Source organism: Myotis brandtii, unplaced genomic scaffold, assembly GCF_000412655.1.
Source record: "Myotis brandtii unplaced genomic scaffold, ASM41265v1 scaffold152, whole genome shotgun sequence".
In the NCBI taxonomy this organism is placed as follows: domain Eukaryota; kingdom Metazoa; phylum Chordata; class Mammalia; order Chiroptera; family Vespertilionidae; genus Myotis; species Myotis brandtii.
In genome coordinates, this window is record NW_005355502.1 from 1329014 (window position 1) to 1351079 (window position 22066).

General features: G+C 42.0%; 1 protein-coding gene across 1 annotated transcript in view; it reads right to left on the minus strand.

The window, feature by feature from the left end:
* DNAH3 (dynein, axonemal, heavy chain 3) overlaps positions 1-22066 on the minus strand; it is a 219115-nt gene that overhangs the window by 151599 nt on the left and 45450 nt on the right. The window contains exons 16-18 of the mRNA XM_014535835.1: positions 9700-9853; positions 8543-8687; positions 4003-4214 (exon numbers count right to left, since the gene is read on the minus strand). Of these exons, the coding sequence (XP_014391321.1) occupies positions 4003-4214; positions 8543-8687; positions 9700-9853 (511 nt within the window). The remainder of the gene's footprint in view (positions 1-4002; positions 4215-8542; positions 8688-9699; positions 9854-22066) is intronic.

The following is a 22066-nucleotide window of genomic DNA, read 5'->3' on the forward strand; positions in this document are numbered from 1 at the left end:
GCGCTGGTCTGGCGCCAGCACTGGGCGCCGGTCTGGCGCCAGCACTGGGCGCCGGGCAGCCCTGAGTGTCTTAGGGAGTGGGACTGTGTGATTCTAGGGCCTCATGCAAAGCCTGGCCTGTGACAGAAGCCGGGGTTTGCTGAACAGAAGGAGCAAGTCCTGAGACCAGGTGACAGGCACCCGAGGACGCGAGGATGTGAGGATGCAGAAGGAGGCAGCCATCCTCTACGGTACCTCCCCCTCCCAGGTGCTAACTTGCTGGAAACCGTAGCCGTGTTTTCTTTGTTGTAAGCACTACCCTCCGCGCAGCTTTTAGTGACCACACCCCAGGGAAGCGTTCAGCGAAGTCTCTGGGGCGTTGAGCACCTTCTCAGGAAGTGAGAGACCTGAGCAGCACCAGGTGGAGGTGGGAGGCTCGGGGACCCCCCGCCCCCCCGCCCAGGTTTGTCACTGTCCAGCACCCCCGTCCCCGGGGCTACAAATGTCAGAGCAGGAAGGGGTGAAGCTGTGCCATGTTCTGTCTATTCCGCCTGAGCCCCTGGGCCTGGCGTGCGTAGATCAGTGACCGGCTATGGGTGAAGGCATGAGTGCGCCAGCCATGCAGGTGGCTCCCACCCGGGCTCTGAGGACACGGAGGGCCACTACGGCGATGGGAATAAGAAGGTAATTAACATTTATTGAGCGGTCACTCTGTATGGGCACTGTTTTAAGACTGTTATGTGCTTCTTTCATTCTCCCAACACCACGAGGAAGGCTCTAATGTATTACTATCCCCATTTTACATATCAGGAAACTACGGCAAGGACATTAAGTATCTTGTCCAAGACCATCAGCTCGTAAATGGTGGAACTGGGACCTGGCTCCATTCTGACTCCAAGGCTCTTGCCCATCTCCCTCGGGTCTTCCATGTACCGCGGTGCAGGTTACTCGCTGCAGAAGGCGAGAGCGCAGCCCACACCGCGTCCACAGCCCGCATCCGGAGGCGGCCCTGCGGGCCCTGGCTCGTGCCTTCGGAGCTTAGAGCGCGCTGTTCCCTGGACTAAGTGACAGCTGCGCAAAGCACCTGGCATAGTACTTGGCCCCGAACCCTCGGAGGTCGGTCGTTTTATTACTTAAATCGCGTTGTGAACTATGTCAGTGAACAAGCGCCCAGTGTGCTAGTCCAAGAGCCCAGAACCGTGCTGTCCCACCCGGAGCCGGGGCCCTGGTGGGCTAGTCCGAGCGGATGTGCTGTGAGTGGGGAGCACACCACGTTCAGACTCAGCATGGAAAAGGTCCTGTAAAATACCTTGTTAACATTTTTATGTTGATTACCTGTTGAAATGACAATATTTTGGTTAAGTTTGGTGAGATAAAATTTATTCATGAAATTTATTTAGCCTGTTTTTGCCTTTAAAAATGTGGCTACTGCCCTAGCTGGTTTGGCTCAGTGGATAGAGCAGTGGCCTGCAGACCAAAGGGTCCCAGGTTCGATTCCAGCCAAGGGCACATACCCGGGTTGCAGGCTGGATCCCCAGTAGGGGGCATTCAGGAGGCAGCCAATCAATGATTCTCTCTCATCATTGATGTTTCTCTCTCTCTCCCTCTCCCTTCCTCACTGAAATCAATAACAATATATTTTAAAAAATAAAAACATGGCTACTAGAAACTCTAAAAATTACACAAATGTTCACATTCTATTTCTATGGCAGCACTGCCCATAGGGCCAGCCCTGCTGCTCCTCAGTGGGGTTTCTTCCCAAGGCCAAGTTCAGCCTGTCCCGTCTTGTTTAAACTGTCGCAGCAACCACTGTGCCGATAGCAGCAAAGTCTGGGCCCCAAACATAGGACCAGCCTTTCTGCCCAAGTCCTGTGAAGTGGCCACCCCAGAACCCAGCCTGAGAGCTACAGGCGGTTTAGCCTTCCCCTGCCAGAACCAGAGCCAGCGAATGGTCTCCTGAGTTAGGCACTAGGGTGAGAAGGGCCTCCCAGGCTGGGCTGTCAGGGGCGGCTCAGGGTGTGACCAGCAATGCAGGCAGGAAGGGGCTGGGCCTGGGGCAGCCTGAGACTACCTGGTGGTCTGTGTTCTTTCTGAGCTTGCCCACTGGGCTGCCCCATCAGGGTCCTTCCTCTGCAGCCACTCCCTGGTCACACGCCACTGTCACCCACAGCTTGCGGCCCCCACTCCCACTCCCTCTCATCTGCTACTTCTTGCTCCCTTTTTACCTGTCTAGGCTGAGCTAGAGACCAATTCTCCCCTCCTTACTTTCTAGCCACGTGACAACTTAATCTCTCTAAGACTTAGTTTTCTTATCTGGGAAGTGGAGATAATCAGAGTCCCTATGTCAAAGGGTTGCTGGGAGGTGACGTAAGAGAGTCCACGTGAAGTATGCAACACAGAACCCAGTAACACCTGGCATTCACTGTGGCTTAGCCACTGTTGTTGTACGATTTTACTTCTAAGAGGCATTTTTTCCCAATCTGTCCATCTAGGTCAGTGGTTCTCAACCTTCTGGCCCTTTAAATACAGTTCTTCATGTTGTGACCCAACCATAAAATTATTTTCGTTGCTACTTCAAAACTGTAATGTTGCTACTGTTATGAATCATAATGTAAATATCTGATATGCAGGATGGTCTTAGGCGACCCCTGTGAAAGGGTCTTTCGACCGCCAAAGGGGTCGCGACCCACAGGTTGAGAACCGCTGCTCTAGGTGGTCTACAATGAGGATTATGATTGTCGGGGAATGGTCTGTATTTCAATGCGCGAGGGCAGCATCCTCACAGGTGTAGCGCCAGTGGAGGGGTGGATCTCTAAGGGCCCTGAGTGTTGTCTAGCCACCATGGACATTGATGAGGGTGCTTTCTATGGTGCCATCTCACGAAGAGACCTAGCCCTGCTCCCCCTCCCAGGCCTCCAATGGTCAGTTCTAGTCAGGCTAGGTCCACAGGGAGAGGCACCCTCTGAGCACCAAGGGAGGGCAGCTGCCCTCTGTAGACCCCGCTGCTGGGGCAGATCAAGACTAGAAACCTACTCAGATGACCTCTCCTCTGCCCCTCCTTACATCTGGAGCTTGAAGGCTCCTGGGAAATGGAAAGCGGCTGCCCTCCACAGAACACTCCTGGATCTCTCATGCGTTCAGATCTCTGTTTCCCAGGGAGACCAAATGCTCCCAGCAACTGCGCCAGGGCATCCTTCTGTGCAAGTCATGGGTGAGCCCCCAGAGTGGGACCTTCTGAGGACGATGCCCTCCGTCTTGTGTGTGGTCCCGAGAGGGGGAATTCCAGGCCAAGTCAGAGCGCAGTCCGCCTGTGGGCACCCATCTCCACCTCCACACAGAGCAGCTCCCGGGTTGAGTCTGCTCAGGGCATTGCTAGCCTGGCATACGATCATTGTTACAGGAGCAGTGCCCTTTCCTTTTCTCTGGTTAGTGTTCACACCACACTTATCACCCTCACACTTGGTTGCTTATAAAAATCCCAACTATTTTTAGGAAGGTCGTTTGTTATTCTCATTTAAAGACTCAAAGGGCTGAAAGAGGAGTGGACACTTGTTTCTGAGCATAGCCTGTTGGATGCCGGGACTCCAGCACAGTCAGCGCAAGCAGGAGTCCGGCGTGTTTGGAGACCCAGGAAGGGATGCGGATTTCTCTTCTGTGCAGCCTAGGTCGAGGAGCAAAGCAAGGCCCCTGCCACTGCACTTCAATACCCTTGTCCCCTGTAGAACCTGGAGCAGCTCTTTGCCAAGAAAGGAGGTAAGGAGAGCCTGCGTGGCCACGGGCTGAAACAGCACTCAACTACCAGCAACGGGGTTCCCAAAGCACAGGGAGACCTGCTCATGCGGAAGGCAGTGCATCCCTTATCCTGCCCATTCCCTAATGTCAAAAGGCTCTCACCCCCTTCCTACCCCCTTGGCTTCCAGTAGATTCTCCTTTCAGAAAAAGCTTGACCTAGGAATGGTTCCTGCCTTCTCGGGGCTACCAGGACCAGGAATGGGCTGGGCAGGGGGTTGACAGTGACAGGACCTGTTGCCAGTGCCGGTCCTTCATTCCTGGGTTACAGGAAATGTTGAGAATAGGGATGTGCTGCTTGAACTTGTCAATCTTCATCCTCACGTTCTCGGCCAAGCGCCTGGGTGCAGGTATGTCAGCTAAGGTCTTGGTCAATTTATACATTGTCCTCCACATATTCCCTATTTCCTCTGCAATCTCCTCAGCGTTCAGCACAAAGAGGGGTCCTGGAATAAAAAAGACGAATGGAGGGAAGGGTCAGATCCCCAAGCAGATGTCAGCCACATGCACCTTTAATTCCCTGAGCTCAGAACCGGGCCTGGGGAGCGGGTACTGGAGCAAGCACAGGCCTGGATTTGGGTCTGCGTCTGAAACATTGCCTTTGCCAGTGAAGCGAGCAGGCTTACTAAACTTTCTGAACTTTGAGAGCATTGCCTGTGACACAGGGTGACCGTGGAAGTGAAGTGAGGTAAGCACAGTGGCTAACCTACCCCTGCCATGTGGTGCAATGTGGACAGGGAACTGGTGTTAGCACTGGTTATAGATGCTCCACAAATGCTGAGAAACAGTAGCCACTGGAGAATGTGGGTGAATGCGAGCGGGAGTTCTCTGTACAGTTTTAGCAACTTCTATGTAAGCTTGAAATTCTTTAAAAATAGATTATTTTAAAAGAATGAAACTTCATTTTTTTAAAAAAGTACCCCCCAAACATTAATTTCCTTCTCTGCCTTTTCTCTTATAGGGACCCTTTAGCAGGTTACACATTCAGTCAAAATCTTGCATGATGTGGCTTCCTTCCCCTTCAATCTTTCAAGTTAGTATGAATTCTTGCATCATGATGTTGCAAATGTACTCAAAAACTTTTCTTTGAAGGCTACTGAGACTAAACATAGCTTCGTGGATATAGCTCCATTAATTGCTAACATGCTTCAACAACCCAACATTTTTGTTAACTAATCAAAAATTAAAATTTTTTAAAAAGACAGAAAAAATGTACACGAGTTCCATGTAATATGTAAAAAGAATAATATACCATGTCTAAGTGGGCTTTGTTGTGGGAATGCAAGGCAGGTTTCATATTTGAAAAGCAAACAATGTAATATACCATATTAACACTCTAAACAAGGAAAATCATGTGATAACATCAGTTGATGCAGAAAAAGCATTTGACAAAATTCAATATCATTCATGCTAAAAACCTCTCAACAGACTAGGAATAGAAAGGAACTTCCTTAGTCTGATAAAGGGTAACTGTAAAAAGCTACACTAATGTTATACTTTTATATTCATTAAATATATACAGCTTTTTACATGTCAATCATACTACCATCAAGTGGTTTTAAAAAATAAAACAAAACAACCCATTTTACTTAATGGTAGAAGATGGAATACTTTTTCCCTTAGATCAGGAAGAAGGCAAGGATTTTCACTCTCATAACTCAATAACAGAAAGCTAGCTGGTAAAATCCCAAAATACTTTGAAATTAAATAATGTAATTATAAGTAACACAGGTCAAAGACAAAATCTCAAGAGAAGTTAAAAAATATTTTTAGCCAAAGAAAAAGAAAATATAACTCATCAAAAGTTGTTGTATATAGAAGAGAAAATTAAATCCAAAGCAAGCAGAAAAAGAGAAATAATAAAACAAAAAGCTGGTTCTTTGAAAATATTAATAAAATTAATAACCTTCAGCCAGGCTAACCAAGAAAAAGACACAAATTATTGATATCAGAATGAAAAAGGGGACATTAATGCACATCTCAGGAACATTAAAAGGATAATTAAGGAATATCCTGAACTCCTTCATGACCACAAATTTCATAACCTAGATGGAATGGACCAATTCCTTGAAAGATACAATTTACCCAAACTCACACAAGAAAAAATAGACAATCTGAATAGGCCTGTATCTATTTAATAAATTGAACAATAGTCAATAACTTTCCAAAACAGAAAGCACCAGGCCCAGATGGGTTCACTGGTGAATTCTACCAATCATTTTAGATAGAAATGATACCAATTTTCTACAATCTCTCCCAGAAGGCAGAAACAGAGGAAATACTTCCTAATTCCTTCTTTGAAACCAGCATTACCCTAATACCAAACAGACAAAGGCATTAACATAAAAGGAAATTAAAGACCAATATCTTTCATTAATATAGATGCAAAATCCCCAACAAAATATTAGCAAATTGAATCTAATAATATATAAAATAGAATTATATACCACAATCAGTTGGGATTTATTATTCCAGGTATGTAAAGCTGTTTCAACATTTGAAAAATCAATTAATGTAATCTATTTCATCAACAGGCTAAAGAAGAAAAATCACATGATGATATTAATAGATTCAGAAAAAGCATTTGACAAAATCCAACACCCATTCATGATAATCATTCTTAGCAAAGGAGAAATAGAGGGGGATTTCCTTGACTTGATATAAAGAACATATACAAAAAACCTACAGCTAAAATCATACTTAATGATAAGACACTACAATCTTTCCCACTACAATCAGGAACAATGCAATAATGTCCCCTTTAACCATCCTTTCAACATCATTTAATGGAAATCCTAGCCAGTGCAAAGATAAGGATAGGAGGTATAAGGTATGCAGATTGAGAAGGAAGACATACAACTGTTTGCCACCGACACAATCTTTTATATAGAAAATCTGAAAGAATTAAAAAAAAAACCCCACTCCTGGAACTAATTCACAGTTATAGCAAGGTTGCAGGATACAAGGTTAATATATAAAACTCAATTGCTTTCTTTTTTATTTTTAATTTATTAATTTTTAAGGGGGTGAGAGAGAAAGAGGGAGAGAGGGAGAGAAGAAGAGAGAGAGAGGGAGACATTGATTTGTTGCTCCTGTTAGGTACAACACTAATTCATTGGTTGATTCCTGTATGTGCCCTGAATGTGGGTCAAACCCTCAACCCTGGCATATAATGATGAACCTCCAACCAACTTAGCTACCTAGCCAGGGCTGCTTTCCTTTATACCACTAGTGAACAAATGGAACTTGAAATTAAAAGCACACATCCATTCACATTAGCACTCCTAAAATTAAAATACGCAGACATAAGTCTAACAAAATATGTACAACATCTGTATAATTAAAACTAAAAAACTCTGATGACAGAAGTCAGAGAGAATAATTGGAGAGATAGTCCATGTTCATGGATAGAAACATTCAACAATGTTTTTTTTTTTTTTAAATATATATTTTTATTGCTTAAATTATTACAAAGAGTATTACATGTTTCTCCTTTTTTCCCCCCCCCCGCACTTGACAATCCCCTGGCCTCCCTTACCCCGCCCCCCCCAGTGTCTTATGTCCATTGGTTATGCTTATATGCATGCATACAAGTCCTCAACAATGTTAAAGATGTTAGTTCTTCCCAACTTGAGTATAGATTCAACACAATCCCAATAAAAATCCCAGCAAGTTATGTTTTTTTTTGGATATTGAAAAATTGGTTCTAAAGTTTATTTGGAGACATGAAAGACCCCAAATAGTCAATATAATAATAAAGTTGGGGGACTGACATTTTCCAGTAACTTCAAGACTTACTATAAAGCTACAATAATCAAGTGTGGTATTTATGAAAGAGAAGACAAATAGTCAATTTAACAGAATAGAGAGCCCAGAAATAGACCCACATATAGTCAGCTGATATTTCTGGAAGGATAAAAGGTAATATAATGGAGAAATAATAATTTTTCAACAAATGATGTTAGAACAACTGGATATTCACAAGCAAAAAAATGAATCTAGATGCAGACCTTATACCTTTCACAAAAATTAACTCAAAATGGATAATTGACTTAAATGTAAAATGTAAAACTATAAAATTCTAGGAGATAACATAATTTAGATGACTGTGGGTTTGGTGATAACCTGTTAGGTACAACACTAAAGGCATGATATATAAAAGAAATGACAAGCTAGACATCATTAAAATGAAAAACTTCTGTTCTGTGAAGGACGCTGTCAAAAGAACAAAAAGATAAGCCAAAGACAAGGACACTGATGTTTGGTGACAGCGATATCTACCAGCTTGCCTAAGCTAAGAGTATGGAAGTCATCCTGACCCTTCATTCTCCCTCTCTGCCCCCTTGCCCCACATCAGATCAATCATCAAGTTCTGTTGGCTCTACCTTCTCAATATCTCTCCTATCTCAATATCTCTAGAGTAAAAGGAGTAGTTTATAGATGCCTATGGCACTTTGGCCTTTTTTTGCAACAGCACACTAATGGAGCCGCTATTTTGTTCTCCCACCTTCTACCTCTCTGAGTCACTACCCAATTCATGTCTCTGGACGGTTGCCTATTTGGCTTTACCCTGGCAATAGGTCTGGCTCTTTGATCCCCACCTTCCATCATTATCATATCAGAAAAATTGACTGTGGCTGCCTTCATCCAGAGCATCAGAATATGTTGCGAAGTCCAGCCAGAATTCGAAGATCAAACTTTATTTCAGAACTGGCTAGGGTGAACCCATTACTCCATCCCCATCCTGCCCCAGCGTAGGGGGACTGCGGCATACCGTTCATCCACTCCTCTGACTTGATGCTGAACTCATAGGTCGTCACCCACAGCTGTTCGTAGGGTACTTTGTTGGTCATCACGGTTTGCAGAAGAGGGAAGGTACTCTTCTCCTTTCCCAACAGCTCCTCCTCCTTATTGATCAACTGCAGGCAAAGGGGGATATTGTCTATTAGGTTGGTGGTTCTCCTGACCCCTAGAAGCCACCCAGCAAATTCTTCAATGTTTTGAACACCAAGTTGAGGAAGATGCTTGTTAGCAAGAGGAAAATAAGGCGGGGACTCAATCAAGAAGACCCCTCTGTATCTGTGAGGGCCACGGCAGCTGAGGACTAGTTGGGTGAACCTCTAGGGTAATTTGCTACTTGCTTCACCAGCTTTGTTCCCACTGTGACATATCTATAGCTCCATTTCCACAGTTTCCATGTGTACATTTGCTGTTTACATGATGCTGCCTTCTTGTGTCAACTTGCCTCAGAGGTAAGAACTTTCATAGTTAAAGAACTTACTAGTGGAGCCCAGCCAGCATGGCTCAGTGGTTGAGCATCGACCTATGAACCAGGAGATCATGGTTCGATTCCCAGTCAGGGCACATGCCCAGGTTGTGGGCTTGATCCCCAGTAGGGGTTGTGCAGGAGGCAGCCAATCAATGATTCTCTCTCATCTTCATGTTTCTATCTCTCCCTCTCCCTTTCTCACTGAAATCAATAAAAATATATATTTTTAAAAAATAACTTACTAGTTGACCTTCAGGAGAAGTTACTTAGCTTCTCCAAGTCTTAGTTCTCTCATTTTAAATTAACATAAATGGAGGTAATAACAGTACCTACCTCAGAGGTTTGTTATGGGCATTAAGTGATACAGTTCATATGAAGCCCTTTGTACACTGTTGAGCACATACTGAATGTTCAATATATGTGAGCAATTATTCTATTATAATTTCTTCTCTGTCTACTCAATGACTAACAAAAGAACTAGTATAATGTAGGAGTGTAGAAAAAGGTAGCTGAAAGTACCAATGAAAGAACTGGTCAATCAATCAATCAATTAATCAGTCAATCAGTGCTATCCAGCTGACAGGTGATGTTAGAAAAATACAAGACCAAGGACCAGAACCAACAGAATAGTAGAGTCATAGACCCATCCCAAGGCTCCAAACCTCAAATTCCACCAGCGCCTGATCAAGGTTCTTGGAAAGCTCGTTAAGCTTTTCAACATTGTTCTTCATTTCTTCCGTAGACATCACTTCACGTTTTCTAAAGCCTTCTAGTTCCTTGTTGTAGCTCTCAAGTTTCGACTCAAATTCTAAGCACCTGAAAGTAAAGATAGCCCACTGATATTTGAACTTTCCATTTTGTGATTTTCAAAGTCACAGCATTGTTCACCCAAAATCCAATCTCCTGATACAAGATACATATACTATACTACGTATAATCCCACCTCCCAGAGATAGCTGATGGAAACTGTGTTTGGTGGTTAAATACTTTTAGATGTTTTCCTGTACAGGTAAATGTATATGTATATGTATATGTATATGTATATGTATATGTATATGTATAACTTACTATATATATACTAGTATACAGTATGTGAGCATAACACATTATTCTTTCATTCATTACATGAGTGCCTACTACATTCCAAGAACTGATCTAGGCATCAGGGCTATATTAATGAAGTACATTGTTACGCTCCCTACCTCCATGGAATTTGTATTTTAGTTGGAGAAGGGCTGGACAACAAACATACATGGATGGATGGATGGATGACTGGATAAAACCATACATAGAAAAAGATGAAATATTACTGATAGGGCCAAATACTCTGAAGAAAATAAAAGAGGGCAGAGTGACTAGTGAATGGGATTGAAGGGCTGCTTTAGCTGGAGTGACCAGGGAAGACCTGTCCAGAGGTTTGTCTCCTTCATCTATATCAGCAACAAGCAGATCTTAACTTTACTTCTCCCTTTTCCTGATGAGGTAGAATAATACAGAGTTCAGTGGACAGGTTCTAGAGTGAGACAGGCTAGGTTCAAATCCCAACTTTGCCACTTAGTAGCCATGTGACCTTGGCTAGGTCACTTAACCTCTGTGTACCTCAGACATATAAAATGGGAACAAAAAAGTACCATTTTAGTATTTAATAAGATAATATATATACAAAATGCTCATAATTGAGCCTGGTCTATAATCATCACTATACAAGTATTTGCTGTCACTCACTAAATTGTAAAGTCTATCAATGCAGATTCATCCCCTTAATTCCTGTTTGTATCTCCAGTATTTAGAAGAGTGTCTGGCCCTGGCCTGTTTGGCTCAGTGGATAGAGCATCAGCCTTCAGACAGAGGGGTCCCAGGTTCGATTCTGGCCAGGGGCACGTGCCTGGGTTGCGGGCTCGATCCCCAGTGGGGGGCGTGCAGGAGGCAGCTGATCAATGATTCTCTCTCATCATCGATGTTTCTGTCTCTCTCTCCCTCTTCCTTCCTCTCTGAAATCAATAAAAGAAAATATATTAAAAAAAGAAGAGTGTCTGGCACACAGAAAATAATCAATATTAATGGAACGAATAAGAGACAGACCACTGAGAACAGCTGTAGTGACATACATTAATTTGGCTATTATCTTAAGAAAACTTAATTCTGTTATGACAGTTTTAATGTTCTTTTTTTTCTTAAAAGTAATTTATGAAAGTTAATTTGGGTTTTATTTCTAATTGAACTGTGTGGTAAGCAGCCTCTGATAATGTCCCCATAGATCCCCATGACCTCCTGGTATTTATCCCTGTGCAATTGTCTCCTCTTGAGTTTGGGCTCAAGTAACTTACTTCTAACAAATAATATGGCAAAAGAGATGAGATGTCACTTCCAAGTAGGTGACAAAAGACTATGATCTCTCTCTCCTCTCTCCTCTCTCTCTCCTCTCTCCTCTCTCTCTCTCTCTCTCTCTCTCTCTCTCTCTCTCTCTCTTCCTCTCCCTTCCTCCTCCCACTCCCCCCTGACCCCGTGGGAAGCCAGCTGCCATGCAAGCTGCTCTATGTAGAGGCCATGTAGCAAGGAACAGAGGGCCGTTTCTGGCCAACAGCCGTGAGGAACTGAATCCACTCACAGGCACGTAAGTGCGCCTGGAAGTGGATCCTCACCCAGTTGAGCTCCTGGCTGGGAAGGCAGCTTGGCTGACCTTCTGGCTTCAACCTCATGACAGACCTGGACCCAGAGGCACCCAGCTCAGGTGTGTCTGGGTGTCTGACCCACAGACCTGTGAGATGATGTAGGTTTGTATTTTAAGCTGCTAGTTTGGGGATGATTCTTCATGTGGCAATAGATCACTGATACTCACTATCATAACAGGACATGGCCTATATAATTCCTGTTTCTTTAAAGTTTTTCTCAAGTTCTAAAATATGGTCAATTTTTAAAAAATGTTCTATGGACAGTTAAAAAGAATGTTCTGTTTTTATTGTAAGGTAGAAAGTTTGGTATGTATACAACAAATCAGAGTTATTGTTTACTTCTATTTATGTCCTTATTCAAGTTTCACTCTATTCATTTATTTTTAAGTAGGGGCCCAGTGCACAAATTCATGCACCTTGAAAGGAATTGTGGGCTGCGAGGCTGTGGTGGGCACAGGGGCGGGTCGTGGCCCATCCTCCACGCCCCCACCCAGCCCCTCCTGCTGCGGCCCCTGGTGTTCTGTCTGCCGGCAGCCCCGCCCCCACTGCCACTGCTCCCACACGCTGATGGTGCTAGCCCTGCTCGCACCTGCTGATGGTGTGGAGCGATTGTGGCTGGTGCCAGCAGCGGGTGTGAGTGGGGCCGGTGCCGGCAGCAGATGTGAGCAGCGACTGCTATCCATCAAAGCAGAGCAGGAACAAAGATTAGATCAGTAGAAAGATTAAATCGGTTATTAAAAATTTACAGGGAATAAAGAGGACAGAGGAACACGTTAAATGACACCATAGAGATGCAATGAGCAAAATCTAGATTTGGAGACAAATGACCCAGTTGCAAGGAAAAAACAGAGAAGATGGAAGGGAGACCCACAGAGGAAGAGAAATTCCAGAGACCATTGCAATTATGTAGACATTTTTGGATTCTGATTCAAGTAAGCAGATCATAAAAAGAAAAAAAAAACATGCATTAGCTCATTTTGACCCCAAGATTTAAAAAACTTTAATTACTTTCTATTGGATTTAAAAAAGAATTCATGTTTAAGATGGTGGGGGAGTAGGCAGGGATCTTTCTGTAAACACCCCACAGAACAAAACTGGAAGCTAGACCTAAATTGGGGAATAATACTAACTGGAGACTGTCTGAAGAGGAGACTAAAAAAAAAGTTTTTATTGATGTTAGAGAGAGAGGAAGGGAGAGAGAGATAAAAAATTGATGGGAAACATTGATTGACTGCCTTCTGCACACCCCCTACTGGGGATCAAGCCAGCAATCCTGACTGAATATGCCCTGACTGAGAATTGAACCAGTGTCCTCTTGGTTCATGGGTTGACGATCAACCACTGAGCAACACTGGCCAGGCTGAAAAGGAGACTTTTCACTGGGGTCTGCAGAAATCACATGGGGACCAGTAGGAAGGGTTCGGGTGATCAAAGTGCTGGCCCCGCTCCCAGGGGCCGCAGGCTGAGGCTATGGAGGAATACCTTGGCTGCCGGAGGTCCGTCTGAGAGAGGACCTAGTCCCTGACTGGGCTTCCCAGGCCACAGCACCCAGAGCCAGGAACAGGCATCCACATAGTATCCAGAAAAGTGGTGGGTTATAGTCTGGCAAAAAGAGGCAAGCCCATTGGAGTTAAAGCCATCTGTTTAAAGGGCCAGTGCACAAAACTTTTATTCATAGACACTACGCAGGGCTCTGGCAGAGGGAGGGCTGTGAGAACAGGCATACCTAAGGAGAGTCTGGGGTGCCAGCACTGGGGAGAGGTGTGGGGGAGCAGCCACCAGGAGTCCTGGTACTAGATCATCCTCTGATACTGCAGCAACCATTTTCTTGGGAGAAACAATCCACTGCAAGGGGCTTCAGCCTGGGGAAAAGCAACTACCCCACTCTCCGGGACCCACTCCCCCAGCCCTTTGGAATTCAGCCTCACCTCACCCTGAATTTTAGGCCCCACTGAGGAGTCAGTGGCATAAGCTGGGGCTTAAAAGGCTGGGCAGTCTCAGGCGTTGTCAGTGAATTGCTTTGGGGTGGGGCTATTCCTCCCCCACATTCCAGGGAACCTCATGGGAGATCCAATGGAGACGCCACCCACCCCCAGCCTCCAGTAGACCCAACCTCTAGGCTTCTGCTCTGCTGAGGTCAAGAAAAAAAAAAAACAGGAAAGTCAGATGTGTGGCTCGGGGTGGGGAGACACCTATTATCTTCTCTGAAGTCTGACTGGCACCTCCCCCTCATAGGAAATCAGTGACCCCATTCTCTAGATTCCACAGTAGGCTCTTTTGGAGACTAAGTCTTTTCAGTGTCTAAGCCTGGCAGCTGGCCAGCAGGTAGAAGCAGGCAGAGATGGATAACAGGGAGCCTTGGGACATTTGCTGACCTGACTTTGGACCCTGTGCTGATAAAACCAGCTTTGGAGCACAGCTTTGTTTTTCCTGGGTGACGCCAAGCCCAGCAGAGGCATGGGCTGTGGATCACCATAGCTGTGGACAGGTTGCTGGGAACCTGCAGACCAAGTGGATAGCTTCAGGTACTATCCTTAATATTTCATATTTTTCTCTTTCTATTTCTAATTCTGTTTTTCTCACTTTTCTTTCCCTAATCTTTTTTCTTTTTCTTTTCTCTTCTTTCATTTCATATATTTTCTCCTCTTACTCTTTTTCTCTTTTTTTCTTTTATTACTCTTATTATTGATGATGTTGGTTTTTTGTTGTCTTGTTTTTTGTGTGTGTTGTTTTATCTTGTTTTGTCCTGGCAGCACCTGTACAAAAACTTGCATGATGTGGTTGGAGTTGAGCCTCATAGTCTGCCAGTCTGAGGGCTGATCCCATGCATGAGCAGGTGAACAGCAATCAAGACCCAATTACAACAGAAGGACCCACATAATCCCACAGGGACATTCCTGGAGCATCCAGCTCAGGAGATCCAGGAGACTGTGCCACTGGGTCCCACAAGACACCTATTACATAAGGCAACCTCATGAAGACTGGGAGGCATAGCAGTTCTATCTAATACATAGAAATAAACACACAGAGACAACTAAAATGCAGAGACAAAGAAACAATCCCCAAATGAAAGAAAATGAGGAATCTCCAGAAAAAGAGCTAAATGAAACGCAGGCAAGAAATTTATCAGCTGTAGAGTTCAAAGAAATGGTTATAAGACTGCTTAATGAACTTAGAATTATAAGGAACTTAGTGGGAACTTCAATAGCATGAAAAAGGAAATAGAAACCATGAACAAGAACCAGTCAGAAGAGAAGCATACCATATCTGACATCAAGAATACACTGGAAGGAATTAAAAGTAGATTGAATGAAGCAAAGGATTGAATCGGTGATTTTGAAGACAAGGTAGAAAGAAAACACCCAATTAGAGCAGCAGAGACTAAAAGTAAAAAGAATTTAAAAAGCAGGAGGATATTTTAAGGGAACCTTGGGACAACATAAAACTTAACAACATCTGCATCATAGATGTGCCGGAAGGAGAAGAAAGTGAGCGAGGAATAGAGAATCTGTTTAAAGAAATTATTCCCTAACCTGGTGAAGAAAAAAGCCACACAAGTTCAGGAAGCACAGAGAGTCCCAATCAAGATGAACATAAATAGAACTACTTCAAAACACATCATAATTAAAAGGATAAAGGTTAAAAACATAAAAATAATCTTAAAGGCAGTAAGAGAGAGACAGAAAGCTACCTACAAGGGAGGTCCAATTAGACTGTCAGCTGATTTCTCAACAGAAACACTTCAGGCCAGAAGAGATTGACATGAAGTATTCAAAATAATGAAAATCAAGGACCTGAATCCAAGACTTTCATTTAAAATTAAAGATGAAATAAAGAGCTTCCAGATTAAAAAGTCTCAAGGAGTGCATTATCATCAAACCAGCATTGCAATAAATATTAAAGAGACTGCTTTAAGAATAAGAAATTGAGAGAGAAGGAACATAGGTATAAAGAAAAAAAGTGGCAATATATAAGTACATATCACTAATAATCTTAAAGGTAAATGAATTAAATGCTCCAATCAAAAGACAGAAGGTAAACTGAATGGATAAAAAGCATGACCCATATATAGCTGTGTACAAAAGACCCACCTCAGAACAAATAATTCACAGAAACTGAAAGTGAAGTGATGGGGGGAAAATTCCGTGCAAATGTAAATGAAAAATGAATAAAAAGCTGGGGTAGCAATACTCATATCTAACAAAAATAAAGTTAAAAACAAAGGCCATGAAAGATGAAGAGAGAGAGAGAGAGAGAGAGAGAGATAGAGAGAGAGAGAGAGAGAAAACTCTTAGTGGACTTTAAGGGAGAGATTGACAGCAATACACAATACAGGCATAGTAATGGACTTTAACACTTCCCCCTCCCCAATATCATTGGATATATCATTTAGACAGAAAAACAACAAGGAAACAGACCCTAAATGACACACTAGCTCAGAAGAATTTAATTGATATTTACATTTCATCCCAAAGCAGCAGTGTATACAATCCTTTCAAGTGAACATGGAACATTCTTAAAGACAGACCACATGTTAGGACACAAAATAAGTCTCTACAAGTTCAAGAAGATTGAAATTATAATAAGCATCTTCTTGGATCACAAAGACATGAAACTAGAAATCAACTACAATAAAAAAAAACAAAAAACCTCAAAGACATTCAAACACATGGTGGCTAAATAGCATGGTGTTAAACAATGAATGGGTAACAATGAGATCAAGCAAGAAATTTAAAACTTCCTGGAAACAAATGAAAATGAACACACAACCCAAAATCTATGGGACAGAGTAAAAGCAGTCCTGAGAATGAAGTTCATAGCACTACAGACCTAACTCAAAAAAGCAAGAAAAATGATCAGTAAACTATCTAACCCAACTTAAAAAATTTGAAAGAGAACAACAAGAAAAGTCCAGAGTAAATAGAAGGAAGGAAATAATAAAGATAAGAGTGGAAATAAATGACACAGAGACTAAAATAGCAATACAAAAGATCAATTGAAACCAAGAGCTGGTTCTTTGAAGAGATAAACAAGATTGATGAAACTTTAGCCAGACTCATCAAGAAACAAAGAGAGAGGACCCAAAGAAATAAAATCAGAAATGAACACAGTGAAGTAACCACTGACATCACAGAAATACAAAGGATTGCAAGAAAATACTATAAACAACTTGGGCAACCTGGGTGGAATGGACAAATTCCTAGAAACATACAATCTTCCAAAATTCTATGAGGAAAAATCAGAAAACCTGAATAGGCTGATAACAACGAATGAAATTGAAGCAGTAATTTAAAAAAAAAAACCTCACAGCAAACAAAAGTTCTGAAACAGATGGCTTCAGAGGTGAGTTTTAGTAAACATTCAAAGAACTAAAACCTATGCTCCTCAAACTATTTTAAAAATTCAAGAGGAGGGAAGACTTTCAAACTCTTTTTGTGAAGCCAGCATTATCCTAATTCCAAAACCAGATAAAGATACTACAAAGAAAGAAAATTACAGGCCAATATCCCTGATGGACATATATGCTAAAATTCTCAACAAAATATTAGCAAATTGGATCCAGCAGTACATTAAAAAATCATACACCATAACAAAGTGGGATTTATTCTGGGGATGCAAGGCTGGTACAATATTCACAAATCAATAAATGTGATACATCACATAAACAAATTGAAAGATAAAAATCACATAATCATATCAATTGATGCAGAAAAAGCATTTGATAAAATCCAGCACCCCCCCCCTTTTTTTTTTTTATAAAACTCTTAGTAAAGTGGGACTAGAGGGTTCATACCTCAATATAATAAAGGCCATATATGACAAACTGACAGCCAACATCATTCTCAATGGGCAAAACTAAAAGTGTTTCCCTTAAGAACAGGAACAAGACAGGGATGTCCACTTTCACCACTCTTATTCAACACAGTACTGGAAGTCCTAGCCACAGGGATCAGATAAGAAGAAATAAAGGAAATCCAAGATGGCGGCCAGTAGGACAGCAGGCTGCAAGATACTATGTGAGTGAGAGAGCAAAAGGAGAGTGTGTGGACATGTGGTGAGTGTCTGTATTTGTGAGTGAGGGACAGCTATATTTCACAGGACTGTTGGGGACTGGCAGACGAGGCTCCCCCGGCCAAGCAGCCTCTACTACTGCTGAAATCTCTCCCAGAGTGGCTGGCTCTGCCGCAGAGACCATGCCATCTTGAAGGGGAGAGCAGCTGTGATCGGAAGCCCAGCCTTACCTTCAACCGGGAAAACCTCAGATGCCTCCCTGGACCCTACAACCACAATGCCCAGGGATCAGCTGTCTCAGCTGCAAACCCACGAACAATGAGACTCCAGCCTCCCTGACCGCAGGCACCTAAAAAGCTTGTCCATGGGGAGACAAAGTGGTGCCGAATATGCAGACGGACTTTGCATCTTCTCACAGAGCAGATAGAAGGAACAGTTGAATCAAATAACATCCACCTGGAATTGTCAAATTAAACACAGCTGGTGAGGCAATCCATAGAGGGAAATGTCAGAGATCGATCGCCTAGAGCAGTGATGGCGAACCTATGACACGCGTGTCAGAGGTGACACGCGAACTCATTTTTTTGGTTGATTTTTCTTTGTTAAATGGCATTTAAATATATAAAATAAATATCAAAAATACAAATCTTTGTTTTACTATGGTTGCAAATATTAAAAAATTTCTATATGGGACAGGGCACCAAAGTTAAGTTAGGGTTTTTCAAAATGCTGACACGCTGAGCTCAAAAGGTTCTCCACCACTGGCCTAGAGAGAGCTCTACCTCCTCAGATTCATCTGGGGGGTAGTTGTTTGAGTGTTTATTGTTTGCATTTTTTGGATTAGTTGTTGTTTGTTGTTTGCATTTTTTGAATTAGTTGTTTTTTTAGAGTTTTCTCCCCATTTACATATATTTTCCCCCTTCTTTTTTCTTTTTTTTCTTACATTTTTTTCCTTTTCTCAATATCATTTTTGCACTCTTTTCACTCTAATTCTCTTCTCTGGTGGTCACCCTTATTTGGGGTTATTAGTATCGTGAATACATTTGTGTTGGGTGCCCTGTGCATTGTGTCTTGTCATGTTGTATTTTGTGCCTCTGAGTCAACACAGGAGAGAGAGAGCTACATAACCAGACACCCTGAGAGGAGTAATCATGGGGAGACAAAGAAACAGCCTGCATAGAAGAATCACCGAAAAGGAAGTAAATGAAATGGAGGCAAGCAACATGTCAGGGAAAGAATTCAGAGCAATGGTCATAAGGACGCTGAATGGAAGACAAATTCAGCAATATGTGTAAGAACCAAGAGGAAGTGAAGAAGAACCAAGAAGAAAGAAAAACGACATAACTGCAATAAAGAACACAATAGAAAGCATCAACAGTAGACTAGAAGAAGCAGAGGACCACATCAGTGAGCTAGAAGATAAGGTAGGAAAAAAATACCGAAGCAGACCACAACTAGAAAAGAAACTTAAAAAACAGGAGGAGAGCCTGAGGGAACTTTGGGACAACACAAAACAAAACAACATCCACATAATAGGGATGCCAGAAGGAGAGGAAACTGAGCAAGGAATAGAAAACCTGTTTGAAGAAATAATGACAGGAAACTTCCCTGACACTGGGAAAAAGAAAAAATTCACACAAGTCATAGAAGCTCACAGAGTCCCAAACAAGATGAACCCAAAAGACTAACACCAAGACACATTATAATTAAATTGGCAAACACCAACAACAGAGTAAGAATCTTAAAAGCAGCCAGAGAGAGACAGAAAGTTACCTACAAGGGATCTCCCATCAGACTATCGACTGATTTCTCAACAGAAACACATCAGGCAAGAAGGGAATGGAATGAAATATACAAAGTCATGCAGAGCAAGGGTCTGAATCCAAGAATACTGTACCCAGCAAGGCTATCAATCAAAGTTGAGGGTGAAATCAGGAGCTTCACAGACAAAAAAGGACTAAGGGAGTTTATTACCACCAAACCAGCAATGCAAGAAATGCTAAAGGGTCTGCTGTAAAATAAGAAGGGAAGAAGGAACACAGGTGTAAAGAATAAAAATGGCGACAAACAAGTACCTATCAATAATAACTTTAAATGTAAATGGATTAAATGCCCCAATCAAAAAACATAGAGTAACTGAGTGGATAAGAAAACATGACCCATATATCTGCTGTCTACATGAGACCCACCTCAGAACAAAGGACTCACACAGACTGATGGTGAAGGGATGAAAAAAGGTTTTCAGGTGAACAAAAATTAAAATAAGCTGGGGTAGCAATACTTATATCTGACAAATTAGATCTCAATGTGAAGGACATGATGAGATTATTGATATCTTCAGAACATTTCACCCCAAAGCCACAGAATATACATTCTTCTCAAGTGCACATGGGTCATTTTCAAAAATAGAGCACATATTGGGACACGGGCAAAGTCTCTTCAAATTCACAAATATAGAAATCATATCAAGCATCTTCTCAGATCACAATGGCATAAAACTAGAAATCAACATATCAAGGGAGAGACTTACAGCAATATAGTCATAGTAGGAGACTTTAATACCCCATTAACACCACTGGACAAATCCTCTAAACAAAAAATCAGCAAAGAAACATCAATCCTAAATGACTCACTAGATCAGATGAGATTAATTGATATCTTCAGAACATTTCACCCCAAAGCCACAGAATATACATTCTTCTCAAGTGCACATGGGTCATTTTCAAAAATAGAGCACATATTGGGACACGGGCAAAGTCTCTTCAAATTCACAAATATAGAAATCATATCAAGCATCTTCTCAGATCACAATGGCATAAAACTAGAAATCAACTACAATAAAAACAATAAAAAAATCAAACACCTGGAGGCTAAATAGCATGCTATTAAACAATGATTGAGTTACCAAAGAGATCAAAGAAGAAATAAAAAGCATCATGGCAACAAATGACAATGAAAACACAACAATCCAAAATCTATGGGACACAGTGAAAGCAGTCTTAAATGGGAAGTTCATAGCTCTACAAGCCTACCTCAAAAACAAGAAAAAAATGGTAATAAATTACCTAACCCTACAGCTCAAATAGTTTGAAAGAGAGCAACAAGAAAAGCCCAGCATAAGTTGAAGGAAGGGAATAATAAAGATCAGAGCAGATATAAATGACATAGAGACCAAAAAACAATACAAAAGATCAACAAAACCAAGAGCTGGTTGTTTGAAAAGATAAACAATATTGATGAACCTGTAGCCAGGCTCACCAAGAAGCAAAGAGAGAGGACCCAAATAAACAAAATCAGAAATGAAAGAGGTGAAGTAATAACCGATCCCACAGAAATACAAATGATTATGAAAAAATACTATGTACAATTCTATTCCAACAAAAATGGACATATTCTTAGAAAAATACAAACTCCAAAAACTCAATCAGGAAGAATTAAAAAACCTGAATAGACCTGATAACTACCAATGAAATTGAAGCAGTGATCAAAAATCTTCCAGCAAACAAAAGCCCTGGTCTGGATGGCTTTACAGGGGAGCTCTACCAAGCATTCGAAGAAGAACTAAAACCTATCCTCTTCAGACTATTTCAAAAAATTCAACAGGGCCCTAACCAGTTTGGCTCAGTGGATAGAGCGTCAGCCTGCAGACTCAAGTGTCCCAGGTTTGATTCCGGTCAAGGGCATGTACCTCGGTTGTGGGCACATTCCCAATAGGGAGTGTGCAGGAGGCAGCTGATCAATGTTTCTCTCTCATCGATGTTTCTAACTCTCTATCCCTCTCCCTTCCTCTCTGTAAAAAAATCAATAAAATATATTTTTAAAAAAATTCAAGTGGAAGGCACACTTCCAAGCTCTTTCTATGAAGCCAGCATTACCCTAATTCCAAAATCAGATAAAGACACCACAAAAAAAGAGAACTACAAGCCAATATCCTTGATGAACATAGATGCTAAAATCCTCAACAAAATTCTAGCAAATCAGATTCAGCAATACATTAGAAAGGTCATACACCATAACCAAGTGGGATTTATTCCGGGGATGCAAAGATGGTACAATATCCGCAAATCAATAAATGTATACATCACATAAACACATTGAGGGATAAAAATTACATAATTATATCAATTGATGCAGAAAAAGCATTCGACAAAATCCAACACCCTTTCTTGATAAAAACTCTCAGCAAAGTGGGAGTAGAGGGATCATACCTCAACATAATAAAAGTGGGAATAGAGAAACCAAGATGGCGGCATAGGTAAACACCGGAAATTGCTGCCTCGCACAACCACTTCAAAAATACAATTAAAAGACAAAACGGACATCATCCAGAACCACAGGAAGGCTG